Source organism: Platichthys flesus, chromosome 16 (assembly GCF_949316205.1).
Source record: "Platichthys flesus chromosome 16, fPlaFle2.1, whole genome shotgun sequence".
NCBI classification, from domain to species: domain Eukaryota; kingdom Metazoa; phylum Chordata; class Actinopteri; order Pleuronectiformes; family Pleuronectidae; genus Platichthys; species Platichthys flesus.
The window spans coordinates 3562986-3579079 of NC_084960.1; the positions used below are offsets into that span (position 1 = coordinate 3562986).

A 16094-nucleotide genomic window follows, 5' to 3' on the forward strand; every position below is an offset into this window, starting at 1 on the left:
TACTCTTTAGAGATGAAGGTTTAAAAGTTATTCAGCAGTGGTAGAAAAGTTTGGATAATCTTCCTGCATTCAGATTTGTGTACGGTGAGTACAGAACTGTAAATAGCTAACAGAAGTGAAACGTACTCATTGTGCAGATATCCAAATTCAGTATCGGTGACGGAGGAAGTATTCGGTGTCAGGCCCCATTACAGAAGCAGCACTGCAGTATAAATACAGTCAGCTTTCACATTCATGTTGTGGAAATTTTATATTTCCCCCTAAAATATTGTGAGAAGTGAGACGTGTAGCTGCTTCAGTATTTCCATATTTTGAAGAAAAAAAAACTTCACTCAGATCTAGGAATTGTGATTCACTGTTTTTGCAGAATTTCCCAAATAGAAATGAACTCAATTCTACTCTACAGCAACTGGGCAAAAAAAAATAAAGTCAGAGATAAATGTTGAAGAAAACGATTTTGGTTCATTATGAATCTGTGGAAGGAGGAATTACAATATAGTGTTAGTGGTTAGTTAATGTGGAAAACTGCTCTAACATGGAAAGATGGGGCAACAGCCTTGGTGGAGGGATGTGCTCTCAGGGATTCTTGTAAATTGGGGGCCACAGATTACACATTAACCTCCATGCACAATTTTCCAATTAGGTAAAGTGCACATTTTCAAACAAATTAGGATAAGGGCACTACAAGGGCCAATCAGATTTCTGTTGGGCCCGCCCCTGGCAACTCCCCCTTGATATCATACAGTATAAAGTATAAAGTTTAAAAAGCACTTTCTATTACAAACCTTAAGTTACTGCATCAGTGGTGATGTATTGTGGGAAACAGGTTTATGATCTCTCACCTCCCTGCAGTGTAATTTCCACTTCCACATCTGAGCTCACACACCGCCCACCTCTCTCTCCCTCTCTCTCTCTCTCTTTCTGTCAGTCTCTCTCTCTCTCAGGCTCAGTCTCTCTCACTGTCTCTCTCTCTTTCTGTCAGCCTCTCTCTGTCTTTGTCTCTGTCTCTGTCTCTCTCTCTCTCTCTCTCTCTCTCTCAGGCTCAGTCTCTCTCTCTGTCCCTGTATCTCTCTCTCTCTCTCTCTCTTTCTGTCAGTCTCTCTCTGTCTCTGTCTCAGTCTGTCTCTCTCTCTCTCTCTCTCTCTCTCTCTCTCCCTCTTTCTCTCAGTCTCTCTCTCTGTCTCAGACTGTCTCTCTCTCTCAGTATGTGTGTCAGTCGGATACATGGAGACAACCTGAGCCTCTGAGTTTGTGGGTGAAACAGGTTTTGTGATTAAAACAACAAGAAGAAACTGCCACCGACACTTGGGACTGTTTCACTCCGCCGCACCTCAGGTAGGTAAAAACAACTCTCATCATATCTTTCTGATCATTCAAACGTCTGATGCTGATTCGTCCTGAACAGACACGAGTAAAAAACACACGCACACACACGCACGCACTGGCACACATATGTGCTTCACTGATGTTGGTTCATCACTGTGCAGCTTTATTCTGTGACAAAACCTGTTATGTGTGTAGATTATGTGCTTCCTCCTGCAAACGTTTTATTTTTTTTATATTTTTTTTATATTTTTACACACACACACACACACACACACACATACAAACACACACACACACACACACACACAGAAGAACAAAAAGTAAATTACACCGATGCGATAATAATATAAAACAAACAAAATGAAATTCACTCACAATCAGATACAAATCATAATAGTAAACATACATAGACATCATCCGTCAGCTTCTCTATAAAGATGGGTCCCTCACGGCGAAGGCTCTGTCACCTTTGGTTTACAGCCCAGACTTTGGAATGGCTCGCAGCGTCCTACCAGAGGACCTCGTAAACTACCATGTAGCCAGCATGTAGGTAATATGTAATATGTATTTAATAGGTATATTGGAAAAGGATGGTATGAGACATTTTGAAAGACATTTTAAATAGTGAGCATCAGGAGGAAAGCCACGAGACAACCTCCTCTCGTGTCCCTCCGAGGCGTAGTTTGGTTACAAGTGATTGCTTTTCATCATTTTGTGATAACATCCCTGCACATAATTTGACTTTCATGATTCTCCAAATGCTTCCCCACAATATCAGAACTTTGGGGTCAGTTGGTGGATCCTGTGCTTTCGGAGCTAGTTCGTGTTTTGCCTTCACTGAAATCCCCTCGGGCTGCTACATGAAAATAGAAAGTTATTGGTTTTGGTAACTGGAGCTGAACCTCTGTCATCCCTGGCACATTATCTGGCATAATCAAAATGTTTGGGATTCCAGCAGCAGGTGCAGGGGACAATGTGACCCAGTGAGAGGGAGAATCAGGGAGGTACAGAGAGACACAGGTCAGGTACAGTGCACATACACACACAATGTGACATCGTTGTTCCTGGATCCCAACTTTCAAGTATTGGGTTTAATGTTCTTTAAGAAATAGAAACATCTCCGCCTCTTTTAAAACCTGTGCACATCGTTCCCCATTTTAATCAATGTGCAGTCGTTTTATAAATGTGAGAAATGATGTAGTACGTGGCCACAAGCAGAGAAACCCTCTGGTCAACAAAATTAGTGTTTCATGGTTCACTGCAGCATCCTGCACCTGCCCCTGTATGTCTGTTTCAGAATTATGCAAAGTATAGCTGCAGGTGGGGGCCACAGGGCAACAACAGAGCCAACATATCAAATTGCTATAGGCACCAGCATGTTACTGCTGCACAATGGAGCCTTTATGATGGTTTGTGCACCTGAACCAATCATATCCGTCCATCAGCCGGCCAATCGCAGTCCAGCACACTGACAGCGAGCCTGGACGAGGGTCTTATATGGTCACTGAGCCGCTTCTCCTGCACAGGGACAAAGTTTGAATGGACTTGAGTTGATTGAATTTTCATGAAACCTTTAAAAATCCAGCAAAACATAATCCTCATGTGCTGCAGAACATATCTGTGCAATGGGATGAACACGACCACATGTGCACAATGAAAAGCAAAAACATTCTCTACTAGGTCAGAGACTGTTCATTGTATTGACTGCTCCATAATCTGCTCTCCCTCTATGAGTGAGTACGAGCCGATTAGATTTCCACAGTTTCTGTGTGTGTGTGAGCAAAAAAGAGTTGTGGTCGGCTGAGAGTTGAATGAATCTGGGTCACAATACATGAGACAAATTTATACACATTTGTCATTGTGGTTTGGTCAATATTTCAATTTACTGATTTTACTTTTAATAATAATGACAATAGCTTTATTTAGTGATATATTTGATGGGCTTCTAAAAAATGTAGCCATTCTGTTTTAATGTGAAATGATCTGATATCTAAACAAACTCTGATCTAAATAGAGAAACATTGGGAAATCACATAAATAATAAGAATATTTAGGTGTTTGAACTTGTAAGTAGGTGCGCCTCTGTGCACCTCCCGTCCCAGGTATTCTGTGGTGGGAGCTTGTTCATTTCCGCTTCCCATCACTTCTCTATCTGTTGGGATTATACAGATTCATAGATAGAAATGTGTTATTATAGTTTACTTATGGTTTTCTTATCTTCGTTCCCCATCTGTATTTCTATTAAGAACCCTTCTAGAGACGTACGTTTTAAAAGCTTTCCCCACTCTTTGTGTGTTTTTAGAAAAGCTCTCAATTGTCGAAATCTGGAGAAATCCTATTTGTGGAGATCAACATCATTTTATCAGCTGCTCGAATGTCTCGAAGGTTCTCCTCATTAAATAGCTAGTGCAGGTAAATCAATCCCTGGCCACTTTCTTATGCCCGGGGCAAGATTGCTGGGTGTGAAGATCTTCATAGATCCAATGCTTGTTAGTGGTGAAATTAACTTTGGAAGCCCAAGCGGTCTGTATTTAATTCCAGATTTGCAGAGTGATCTTAGTCCACTCTCCCAGCTCTTTTTTTGGGTGTTATTTTAAAAAGGAAGGTTTTGTCAGGGCTCTGGGGGTGAAGGTGTTTCTCAATATGAAGCCAGTGAATGTATCGGCTATTCTGAACCCGCGCTATCTAAGGGTTCATGTGCAGAAGTAATATTTTAAGTTTGAAGTTTACGGCCTCCACTTAGCTTAGATAATTGTCAGGGTTTAAGTCTAATTCTAGGCGATTTATTTTGTTATCAAAAACAGATTTGGAATTTCCATAGGTAGCATCGCAAATAAGTAGAAAATCTGGAATTTTAATGAGTAAATGTGCATCAAATTATATTAATAATCTACTTATCGCAAATAATGCATACTTGGCCTTAATGAAATACAATCAATGCAGTGTGAATCATGTCTATTGCGCACACACAATATGTGAAATAAAACTACGTGAATAAGTTGTGGACTTACTCATGTAGTTTTATTGATAAAATGACGGTGACCAACAATTTCATTTCTGAATATTTCAGGAAAATAATAGTTAACAGTTGTAAAAAGGAAATATTTATTGTGTAGGAGACGTGAAGGTCCAGAAAGTGAGCAGTTAACGATGTGAAGCATCAGCGGCTGTGAGAAAACAGTGGAGACACATGAGCTGCTCATTGCATGAAGAGTCTTGCAAGAGTGCATGTTGTCGTAATGTGTTGGTTTCTCCAGGGTCTGAAATGAATGGAAAATATTCTGAGGACACACACACACGCACACACACACACACAGACAGACATGCAGACACACTCGCTTTCTAAAAAATGGACAATCAACTCCCCTGACCACAATACTGAGACGAAGATAAGTGAATAGAGGAAGAGAGCTACTCACATCTGGTTTGAGAAGGAGGAAGCAAGGATGAGGCTTCTCGGTAATGAACTCCAAAATAAGAGAAGAGAGAAGAGGAAACATATTTCTGTGGTTACTCAAGAGGTCTGTGTGCTTGTGATGTGTATGTGTGTGTGTGTCTGTGCACTTCAGTGTAAGTGTGCATGGGTGTGTGTTAATGCGATTGCTTGAAGTTTCATCATGTGCTGTGAATGTGTCAGTTCACATTAACACATATAGGTAACGGCTCCAAGTGTAGAGAAAGTGATATTTCTGTCTTCAGGCTGCATTTTGAAAATCATCGCTCATTTCGTTGGTGGAGACAGAAATAAAGTGAAACACTTTATTTCGCTGCTTCCTTTGGCTTCTGTGTTAGCAGTTTGTATGTGTCTGTGTGCGGTTGTGTGTCTGCACAGGCTGAATGTTTTACATGCACGATGCACGCGTCAGATGTATGCAAAAGTGTGTGTGATTGTGTGTGTTTACCGAAGCAATGACATCAGATACCGGGGATTTGCCTACAAGTCACAAAGCAGGGTTATGGGATAACAGACACTAGTCAGGCCGCATGCAAATACTAGAGATGCATGGGCAGTGTGTGTGTGTGTGTGTGTGTGTGTGTGAGAAATGATGGAGAGAGGAAATCAAGTGGGAGTAAGAGCAAGATAAAGAGAGCAGAGAGAGAACAAATGCACTGGAGAAGCAATGGAAAGACGTCAGTCGGTTAAACTTCAGGTGTTTGTAAGTGAAGCGGAGAATGTGTGGGACTCAAACCAGCAACATCTCACTCTGGGTTCTGCTTTTGTTTCCGGTTGGAGTCGAGCGGCGTCTGCGTTGTGATTTATTTGATTGAGAGGGCCGGACCCTGAAGCTGGAGCTGATTCTCTGTTTATTCTTCATGACCTTTCAGGGTGTGAGAGATGGAGAACGGGACGTGTGATGACGTGGAGGAGCTGTGGGAGAAGGTGGAGTGCAAACGCTACGAGCTGAGTCGCTGCATCTCCCCAGCGAAGCTCACCCCCTACCTCCGCCAGTGCAAAGTCCTGGACGAGCAGGATGAGGACGAGATCCTCAACTCCCTGCTGCTGGTGTCCAAAGTAAACCGCACGAGTAGGTGGTGTGCGTGCGTGTGTGTGTGTGTTTGTGTACTTGTATCTGTGTGGAGTCCATTCGAGGAAGGTTTGAGTTGGGTCGGGGGACAGGAGCCGAACCCGTCTCCTGTGGAGACAGTCCTCTGGGACGCTTCCTTCCCCTTTAGTCCCAGGACCTGACGAGGGGCCCTAACCCTGAGGTCAAGAATATGTGTGTGTTTGTGTATGTGTGTGTGTGTGTGTGTGTGTGTGGTCCAGGGATTGCTCATACTGTTGGGACTTAAATCTGTTTACACAGTCACATTATGGAGACACATTTCTAGGAAATCAATGAAAGTGAATGTGCGACTGTGTGTTTCATCTAATTAACTAATTAACTGTGAGTCACACAACAACAACAACAACAACAACAACAACAAAGTCCACAACTCCTCCTCTTTGTACCTGCCCGCCCCCCCCCTGTCAGGCCGCCTGCTGGACATCCTCCACACAAAAGGGGAGCGCGGTTACGTAGCGTTTCTGGAGAGTCTGGAATTTTACTACCCTGACCAGTACAAGCTTGTCACTGGGAAGGAACCCACACGACGCTTCTCCACCATCGTAGGTGAGACTCACACCTCTGGGTGCTGACACATGCACGGACACAGACACACTGCACGGACACAATGTTCTCTGTTCTGACCTGAAGCAAGTGATGATCTATGTGAATTTGAGTGTCTATAAGTTGATTCATTTGCAAAGAAAAAGAGATACTTTTCACAAGTTGATCAGCTGGTAATTATTTTAGGCTGCAGATGGTTGTATAAGATATTCAGCGATGTGTGGTGTTTCTCCGGTGCAGTGGAGGAAGGTCACGAGGGCCTGACGCAGTTCCTGATGAACGAGGTGATGAAGCTGCAGCAGCAGTCCAAGGTCAAGACCCTGCAGAGCGCGGAGCTCAGCAGGAAGAACTGCACGCTGGAGGACGAGCAGAAGAAGATGCGTCTGGCCAATCAGGAGCTGCAGGCCTTTCAACAGAGTAAAAAATATATACGTTCATATTTGAGATTTATATTTCTAATCCAGGACCTGTTACCTGTTGACCTTGTTCGGTGCACCACAGGCTGTCACATCTGACCAATCGTCCTTGATGAAAATAGGAAACTGTTCAACTCTCAAGCAGAAGATAAAATTCTAAAAATAATTTGAGGTTGACTCATATCTCTCTGACAGGTTGTGGTAGATATAAATAACTCCAGCAAACAGTGGCTGGCATGGCAACTTTGTTTTATTGTTAAGGGTGAATTTGTTAAATCTCATCACCTCAGCAACATATTATATAATACAGTATAATATATTTATTTTTCTAACAGTCGCTCTTCACTTAGTTTGGCCATCCTGATATAAAGTATATTTGAGAAATTCAAAGATTCAAGAATTACGAATAATAACTATAATTAGAACTAACTGTAAATGTCACATTTTTTTAAAGATAACTGAAGTGAAAGTGAATCTTGAAATACTTCAAATGCTACAACAAAACTTTCATAGTTATTTAAAGTTCACATAAAACTGGTGGGAAACTGTAGCATGAAGTTTTGTGTTAGGAACCGGAGTCAGATACAAGTTTAAATGATCAATATTGCTAAATAAATTTTACACTTGGTATAAATGAATAAAAAGTAAACAAAGCATTTCAAACATTTTGCATTGACACGATAAAGTTCAAACTTGACTGTTTTTGGTTCTGCAGGATACAATAAGTTGAGAGAAGAGAGAAACACCTACAGTGATGAGCTGCTGAGAGTGAAGGACGAGAACTACCAGCTGGCCATGAGGTACGCCACGCTGAGCGAGGAGAAGAACATGGCGGTGATGAGGAGCAGGGACCTGCAGCTGGAGGTGCTCATCACTGAATCAATAATAAAACAATAAGACAATGATCTGTCTTGAGGTTTGAGGGGCATCGGTCCTGGTGCAGTGTTTATTATCATTACTGATTCACCTCCTGTGCACAGATCGATCAGCTGAAGCACAGACTGAACAAGCTGGAGGAGGAGTGCAAGATGGAGAGGAGGCAGAGTCTCAAGCTGAAGAACGACATCGAGAACCGGCCGAGGAAAGAGCAAATCTTTGAGCTGGAGCGAGAGAACGAGATGCTCAAGATCAAGCTACAGGACCTGCAGTCCATCAGACAGGTGCACACACACACACATACAAACACACACACACACACAGACACACACACACACAAGAAACATCTGGGTCCTTAGCTAAAGCTTTCACTATAATCTTCCAGTAGCAAGTCACTAAACTTTTTCTACTATGGAACTGAGGTGAAAATGTAGAGTTTAAAATGTTCTGCATTTGTGTGTGTGTGTGTATGTGTGTGTGTGTGTGTGTGTGTGTGTGTGTGTGTGTGTGTGTGTGTGTGTGTTTTTATATCCAGCCTGGTCCCGAATCAGACAAGACCCTCCTTGATATTTTGGAGCATGACAGACAGGAAGCACTAGAAGACAGACAGGATCTGGTGAACCGCCTGTACAACCTGCACGAAGAAGTCAGACAGGCAGAGGAACTACGTGACAAGGTAACACACACTCACATGCACACACGCACACACACACACACACACACACACACACACACAGACCAGAGAGAGAGAGAGCTCTGAGTTGGGGGTTTCTGCAGGGTGTGTTTTTCACACATGGTTTCATGGACATTTGACTCTGGTGATACGTTTGTGCTTTTGCAAATCTGTGTTAGTTCTCAGTTCGACTCTGAGTCACTTTCACGCAGGCTCACACAATCATGACATGACATTGAGCAATGATTCTAAAAAGCATGAACTTAGTTGAGATACCCCTTGTCTAACTGTTGTGTGTGTGTGCGTGTGTGTGTGTGTGCAGTATCTGCAGGAGAAGGAGGATCTGGAGCTGAAGTGCTCCACGCTGAAGAAGGACTGTGAGATGTATCGTAACCGCATGGACACCATCACCATTCAGCTAGATGAAGTGGAGAAGGAGAGGAACCAGGTGAAAACACACAAACGTAGACCTTTGGACTTTTTGGACCCAGTTAGCCGTGACTTACATCCGCTCCCTCTTCACATAACAGGCGTTTCGAGCCAGAGACGAGGCCCAGCATCAGTTCTCCCAGAGTCTGATTGACAAGGACAAATATCGCAAGCAGATCCGAGAGCTGGAGGAGAAGAGCGATGAGCTCCAGATTGAGATTGTTCACAAAGAGGCCAAGCTGCTCACTCTGGAGTCACGCCTACGACGGGCGTCCAAGGAGATTGGTCTGGACCAGGTGAGACGCAGCCGAGGGAATGAGCTCCTGCACATGAACTCAGTTCATCGTTTCATTTCTCCTTGTCACTAATGTTTTTCAACATTTTCTTGTTTGTTCAGCAGACTCTGCCAAGGGACCTGCGTCCGACCATCGCCTCTCAGGGGGAGGGGTTCAAACCCATACCAGGCCAATCAGAATGGTCCAGTGATGACTCGCCAGAGGAGAGGCAAATCTCTGAGGAGCCTCGCCTCAGACGCAGACCCAACCTTAAAGCCGTGGTCAGTTACTGTCCACAACTCACACTTACTTATTTACATATTGGAGAATATGACCAGCTGTGCCACTCTCAAGCAATCGTACTATTCATCAGAAACGAGGACAATTCAAGAGTTGTAATGTTTTGTCTTTTAGAATAGAGGTAAATCCCCGATCTGTGTCCCCAAAGACAGAGACTCAGAGGGCCCCCAGCCTGCAGGTGACTCACAGCTTCACTCACATAGTCACACCCTAACAGAGACACTGCCTTGTCCGAGTTCACCCTCATCTATCTCCGTTTCACAGCCCAGCCAGTTAACGGAGGAGACTTTCTGGACATTCAGACGGTCAACCAGCGCCTCTCTCCCTCCACCAGCTTCCCCATTTCCCCCTCGTACTCTCACTGCTCAGCTCCTATACTGTTCTGCTCCAGTTTGGTGGAGCAGAACAGTGGCAACAGGCCAAATATGGTGAGGCCCAGAGCTTTTTGTGTCTTTACCAAACCTGTTATTTTGGTATTGTGAAAAGATTTGGCACAAATGTTGCCTTAGAGTCATGGATTAACCAACTGGATTTGCATGGCCTCCTGAACATGGTGTACCAAGTCTGAATCAGACTGAAACAGCACTGGTGGATGGAGGCATACAAACCCATTCTATTCACCAGGATTTAGCAGTATTGTGTCTTTCTGTTCCACGTTTGGTGAAGAATAATAAAGAGTTTCACAATCGGCTTCTGCTTTATTCACATGTAACGTGTCCAGCTCCGTTACCGCAATGACAGCATCCTGTCCACGCTCCCTGAACCACCTGAGACGGGATCGCTGTACCGCAGAGAGAGGGAGAAGGAACACGACTTCCAGCCTCAAAGGTGTCATGATTTTAATAGACATGTTGACAGAGATGTTTTTATCATGAATTTGGTCCAGATTGTGTTATTTTCCTGTTATGGATATGAATAAAAACACTAATGTTTGGCCTCTTTCAGCCTCATGGACTCTGATAGTGACAACATGGAAGTTGACTGTGGTAAAGTATAGTTTCATACATATCATGTTTTCTATCTGGTTGCTTCCTCTAGGCCTCAGTGTCAGTAACAGTCAGCGGCTGTGAGGCGTCATGTGTTCAGCTCGTTGAGTCTACTGAACAGGATATCTGATTAAGAGAGAATTTCTCCATATTTGGTAAAAACATTAATTTGGACTTAGAGAGGAACTGATTAGATTTCAGGGGTCAAATGTCAAAGGTCACCTTGACCTCACCCAAGTCTGGTAAAGACATTGTATGTAGACTGAAATTGCACTGGTTTCCAGAGGCTTGCAGGGCGGTAATTCTAGTTGTAATGGATCTTTTAATGTCTCTTTCCTGCTCGTCTCTGTCTGTCTCCTCTTCTTCTCAGGCGAGGAATCGCAGCGTGGTCCTCCTTCCGTCCACTCGTCTTCTTCCTCCTATCAGTCAGAGGGAATGGACACTTACGACCTGGAGCAGGTCAACAACATCTTCAGGAAACTCTCTTTGGAAAGGTACAGCACAACAGACACTCAGAATCACTAGTCACACATGACCCGGATGACTCACCTCTGTTACACATTTTGTGTATGTATGTGTGTGTGTGTGTGTGTGTCGAAATGTGTGCATGTATGTCTATGTGTAGGCCGTTCCGTCCGTCTCTGTCCTCCTTCTCGAGGATCAGCTCAACCCTGAAGCCGGTGCAGGAGTTGTCGTTGCAAGGCGACAATCTTTTAAAGGAAATCGCTCTGGTCGGTGGAAACCAGAGCGGGATTTTCATCTCGACCGTCCAATCGGGGTCCCCCGCCGAAAAGGCGGGGCTACGAGAGGGTCACCACCTCCTGTTGGTATGTCGTCCACTGCTGACACGTTAATCGTATATATAGATGTTTGTTTTGCTTGTTCCCATTCTTAATAACCATCTTCTGTAAGGAGAGACTAATGATCTTCCGTCTTGTGCTGTGATTGGCTGACCAGCTCGAGGGTTGCATACGTGGGGAGAGCCAAAGCGTTTCATTGGACACCAGCACCCAGGAAGAAGCCCATTGGACGCTGCAGCGCTGCTCTGGACCAGTTCGGCTGCACTATCGAGCCAACTTCGACTGCAAGTCCTGCTTTTAACTGGACTCTTACACATTTATCTGTTTTTGTAACGTTCATATACAATAAATTCAAACGTGTGTGTTCCTCAGCTTACCGGCGTCTTCAGAGGGACCTTTCAGACGGCTCGGTGGCTTCTGGCGACTCTTTCCACATACGACTCAACCTGAACATCTCTGGCCAGTCGGAGAGCTGCACCCTGAGCGTGCGCTGTGACGAGGTGGTGCACGTCCTGGACACCAGGCCCCAGGGCCGCTGTGAGTGGCTGTGCGCCCGTGTCGACCCTTACAGCGGCTCCGACCAGCTGGAGCGTGGCACCTTACCAAGCAACTCGCGGTACAGAGCCAAAATAGAGAGTTTGATGAAATCTCTTATTTAGACCTGTGTCTCCAACGCACCGTACAAACCAGCGTGTTGTCTTGGACCCTTGAGATTGACTATATGTGTGTCTGTGTGTGTGTGTGTGTTTGTGTGTGTGTAGGGCCCAGCAGCTGCTCCTGGTAAAGATCCAGAAGTTAGCGTGTCGAGGGGGTAAAGATGAAAATGAAAGCCTCCGAAACAGTCGAGTAAGATGATTTTTAAACTAATGTCTTGGACTCACAGGTCGGAGGTCACGGTGACTTTATTCTGTGTGTTTAGATTATGTATTAAGTTGTGTCCATGTGCCCGTGCAGATCAGTTTACAGCCAGAAGAAGCCAGCTCCTTGACGGATACTAAATGCAGCCCCCGCATGTCGAGAGCCAGCATCCTCCTCACTCAGATACTACAGGTAATGAGGTGTCGAGGTCTGTTCAGTGCAGTGCTGAACCAAAGTCTTTTAAATCACAGCAACAACCCTGCCATATGTCCAAGGCGTCTGTAATAACATGCTACTTCCCTGTGTCTGTTGCTTTGATCTGTAGTTCGTCAGCAGGGTGGACATCAAGTACAAGCGAATGAACAGCAACGAGCGCGTGAGGCTCGTCACCTCAGGCAGCACAACACTACCCAGGCCCGGCTCAGAGGCACTCAGGCCAGAAGGTGGGTACCCTCTGCTGCCGAGGGGAAACCGGTGAAATTGCTCAAATGTGGAAACAGTTGAAGTGGCAGTCGACATTCACACAAATACTGAAAGACGACGAGTTAGCAGCTCAAATGGAGCGGCTGAAAGAAGGTTGAATTTCAGTTTTGGTTAAAAAACCTTATGTAGTTGAAGAATAAGATATGTTGGTGGATGAAGTGTCAGTTGAAGAATAGAAAGTATCACAGAAAGTAAAAACAATGATGTCAGATTAAGAGTTGTTAAAAACATGAATGAAGTACTTTTCTGCATGTTAACTGTGTATTTTCTCATTTCACTTTCTGCCTCCTCCTGAACTTAAACCATTAGTTCTCATCTTTAGATGTTTTTATGTATTCTGTTTAAATTGTGCAATCAAGATTCTCGAGATAAGTTTCAGGAAGTTGAAAGTTCCCAGAAAGTGACAAGCAGAGGAAAAATATGAATAATTATGAGACATAATCATCAATGTATTTAGTTGGTCAGCACAAAACTACCAAGCAGATTTATGTTAAACATACAATTTAGTTTTGGAATTTGGAATTCTTTTACACTTAACATTGACATCCTGCAGTTTTTGATATATTTTCGGGTCTTAGTGAAAAAATGGCATATTCAAAGAACTAATTTGTCTGTGCGTATTGGTTTGGCTTGAATGGATTTAAAGGAACTGTTGGGGTTAATGATTGATTTGTTAACTTGATGTAGTTAACATGTCGTCCTGTCTGAGGGTGCATGACTGTGTGAAACTCTTTCTTTGTCCGTGTGCTGAACAGATGCTGCTGACCCAGACAATGAGCTGAGCAGGAGTTTGAACCTGATTCCCTACAGCACCGTCACCCTCCAGAGGACCCAGAGGAGAAGACCAGTCCTGTTCTGCCCCAACGTTCTGGCCAAAACCATTATCCAGAAAATACTCAACATGGGGGGAGCCATGGACTTTGACATCTGCAAACCAGGTCAGCGTATGATGGAAATAAGCCGACCCACTGCAAAGTATAGCATCTTATCAAGGAATGTTTTGACCTACATGGCGTATCCAGTGCATTCACCCATTGTGAATCAAAGATGGGAAAGATAAGAAGTAGTTTCAGAGGGAGACGGAGAGAGAAGGAAGCTGCTTTTGGGATTCAGGTCAGGTATTGTGCCGCACTGTGGTGTAAATGTTAAAGAGTGTAACTAGAGAGACGGCGGGGGCAGGAGAAGTTCACATCTCCATCTGAGACTCGGTTATATTGTCGAGCAGCACTCGTGACAAACCAGATGCTCCCAGCACACGTGGGTCAGACAGAGTCAAACATCTGGCGGAACGAGCGACTGTGTGACGTCTTGACAATGTGGAGAATTCCCCAGGGCAGCAACACGAAAAGTTTCTGTTCCTCCTGAGCTAAATGTGCTGATCATTAACACGTGACATGTTTTCTTTGTGTGAAGACACCCTGTCCAAAGAGGAGTTTCATCTCAAACAGAACGTGGAGCCCTTCATTCACTACAAAGAGAAACATGCCACGTTTGAATGCATCACCCGAGAAAACATTGAGGCTGTTGCTTCCAAGGTACGCCAAGTGTTTGTGTGTGTCTGTGTGTGCACCTGCACTTATGTCCCAAAAATGTCCCTCACATTCACAGGCGTTGGCAACAGAAAGGTTTGAAATCACAAACACACATTTATATGATAAAGATTTATGAAAAGACAGCTACCCAAAAGTAAAGCCAAGGCATTTTAAACCCTCCCTCCTGGTGGCTGGCTGCGGTATTACTCATATACTCCTCTCCTCCATGTTAGTGAACTGGAAATGGACCATACAAAAAGAGGCTTTTTTATTCGTTTTTTTTATTATTATCTATGAGGTAGGCTAGCTATTCTACGTTTTTCCAGTCTTTACGCTAAGCTAAACTAACTGGCTTTATGCTGTACTTTTATAAAATAACTTAAGACTTTAGAGTAGTATCAGTTTTCTCATCCAACTCCCTGGAATGAAATGAATAAGCATGTTTTGCATTTACATTTTCGTGTTATTTTTTTTAAAGTGGCATGAATTAAATTGCTGCCTGTCTTTGTGCAGCAGAGGGGCAATGTGGTGAAAATGCCCTCTGAAATGTGTCTGTAAATCTCGTCTTTCCTCCCATCACCAGGGCAAGCACTGCCTGCTGGAGGCCGAGCTGAGCTGCGTCAAGGATCTGCTGCGGAGAGAAATCTACCCGATCATCCTCTATGTCAAGATCTGTGAGAAAAACGTCAAGAAGTTACGGTACGCTGAACAAACTGTGTGACACGTCTACCCAACACCTCTCAGCCACATTCGCAAACCCCACAGTAAATGCACATCAGTTAATCGGGTTTCCAACCCAAGGACAAGTTTGATTCTCTTCAAACTGTTTGAAAGCGTTTAGATTTGAGGTTTTACTAAACAATGAAATCCAGCAGCCCGCAGACAATGGGAGGGAAGTTAGCAGCGGAACAAGAGCTCTTTCCTGTTGAGAAAGGTGAGAGTTCTGCGTCTTGCTTAAAATACATGTTCTCTATTTCAGTCTGGTCTATTCATGACAATACCAGAGGTGACCCCATTTATTTCTGGTGTTATTAAATACACAACCAGTGAGTCAACCCAGGATCCTCATCAGTGTTAAAGCTCTTTAGAAATTACAGCAAACTTCTACAAGATCTCATCACACATACTGGGCCCCACACGCTACCGCACTCACCACCACAGTGCTGCTTCCTTCCTGTTTCCTGTCCACGCAGGAAGCTGCCTCTGCGCACGTCGGAGGACGAGTTCGTCAGGTCGTGTCGGGCAACGGAGAAGGAGCTGGAGAGCGTGCCCTGCCTCTACGCCAGCCTGGAGCCCGAGGCCTGGGCCGGGCCGGACGACCTCATCAGGGTCGTCAAAGACAGGATTCTGGACGAGCAGAAGAAGACGGTGTGGGTGGAGCAGGACCTGCTGTAGATGGACACACACATGAAATAAAACCACAAAAAAAGAAAACTGTATATCATGCTTTTCTACTCAATATAAAATGCATTATATTATTTGTAAATGTGTGTATTTTCCTTGGACAAATAAATAGAGTGAAATTATATAAAATAGTTGAGCACTTCTTTTGCTGTGTCTGACTTAATGGAGAGTACAGTGACCTCTACTGGCCACTGTGAGGTTTTCACACAGTAAAAAATGTATATTTATGAGCATATATTATTTATTCATACAGGTCTAATTTCCTTTTTGATGTTTTCACCTAAAATGTATGGAAATGTTAAGGAAATGCTTAATAAAAATATAATCATTACTATTTGAATGGAATAAAGTAGAATTTAATATTTAATGTTTTAGAGAATGTATAGGACAATACAAGGGCTCAAATGTGTAATCAGTACATATTTTTAATGATCATTCATATCAAACGATATTTCACTAACAAGGTCAACTCACAATCTGTGATTACCAATCAATTACATGGATTCATGCTTCCTCAGCAGCGTTTTCTATCAACCTGCTTGTTTATTTTTTTACTCTGCGTTTGGAGGTTTCAATTTGACAAAAATGTGTCAACCAGACGGGGATTAAGAGAGTAACCTCTTTCATA

General features: G+C 43.8%; 1 protein-coding gene across 3 annotated transcripts; it reads left to right on the plus strand.

Moving 5' to 3' along the window:
• Window positions 1-987: 987 nt before the first annotated feature.
• Window positions 988-15595, plus strand: card11 (caspase recruitment domain family, member 11). Of its 3 annotated transcripts, none has more exons than XM_062407690.1 (25): window positions 988-1335; window positions 5653-5852; window positions 6300-6437; window positions 6675-6851; window positions 7566-7714; window positions 7831-8010; window positions 8262-8402; window positions 8722-8847; window positions 8930-9124; window positions 9226-9384; window positions 9518-9581; window positions 9668-9831; window positions 10125-10231; window positions 10349-10389; window positions 10760-10883; window positions 11015-11216; window positions 11347-11473; window positions 11562-11805; window positions 11951-12035; window positions 12144-12239; window positions 12373-12490; window positions 13286-13468; window positions 13944-14065; window positions 14646-14761; window positions 15256-15595. In XM_062407690.1, exons 2-25 carry the CDS (start codon window positions 5663-5665, stop codon window positions 15455-15457), a joined length of 3450 nt encoding a protein of 1149 aa, XP_062263674.1. In that variant the 5' UTR covers window positions 988-1335; window positions 5653-5662; the 3' UTR covers window positions 15458-15595. The 3 variants fall into 3 exon arrangements, with proteins under 3 accessions (XP_062263674.1, XP_062263675.1, XP_062263676.1); XM_062407691.1 differs by having other exon boundaries at window positions 9229-9384; XM_062407692.1 differs by lacking the exons at window positions 9518-9581; window positions 9668-9831 and having other exon boundaries at window positions 990-1335.
• Window positions 15596-16094: the final 499 nt, after the last annotated feature.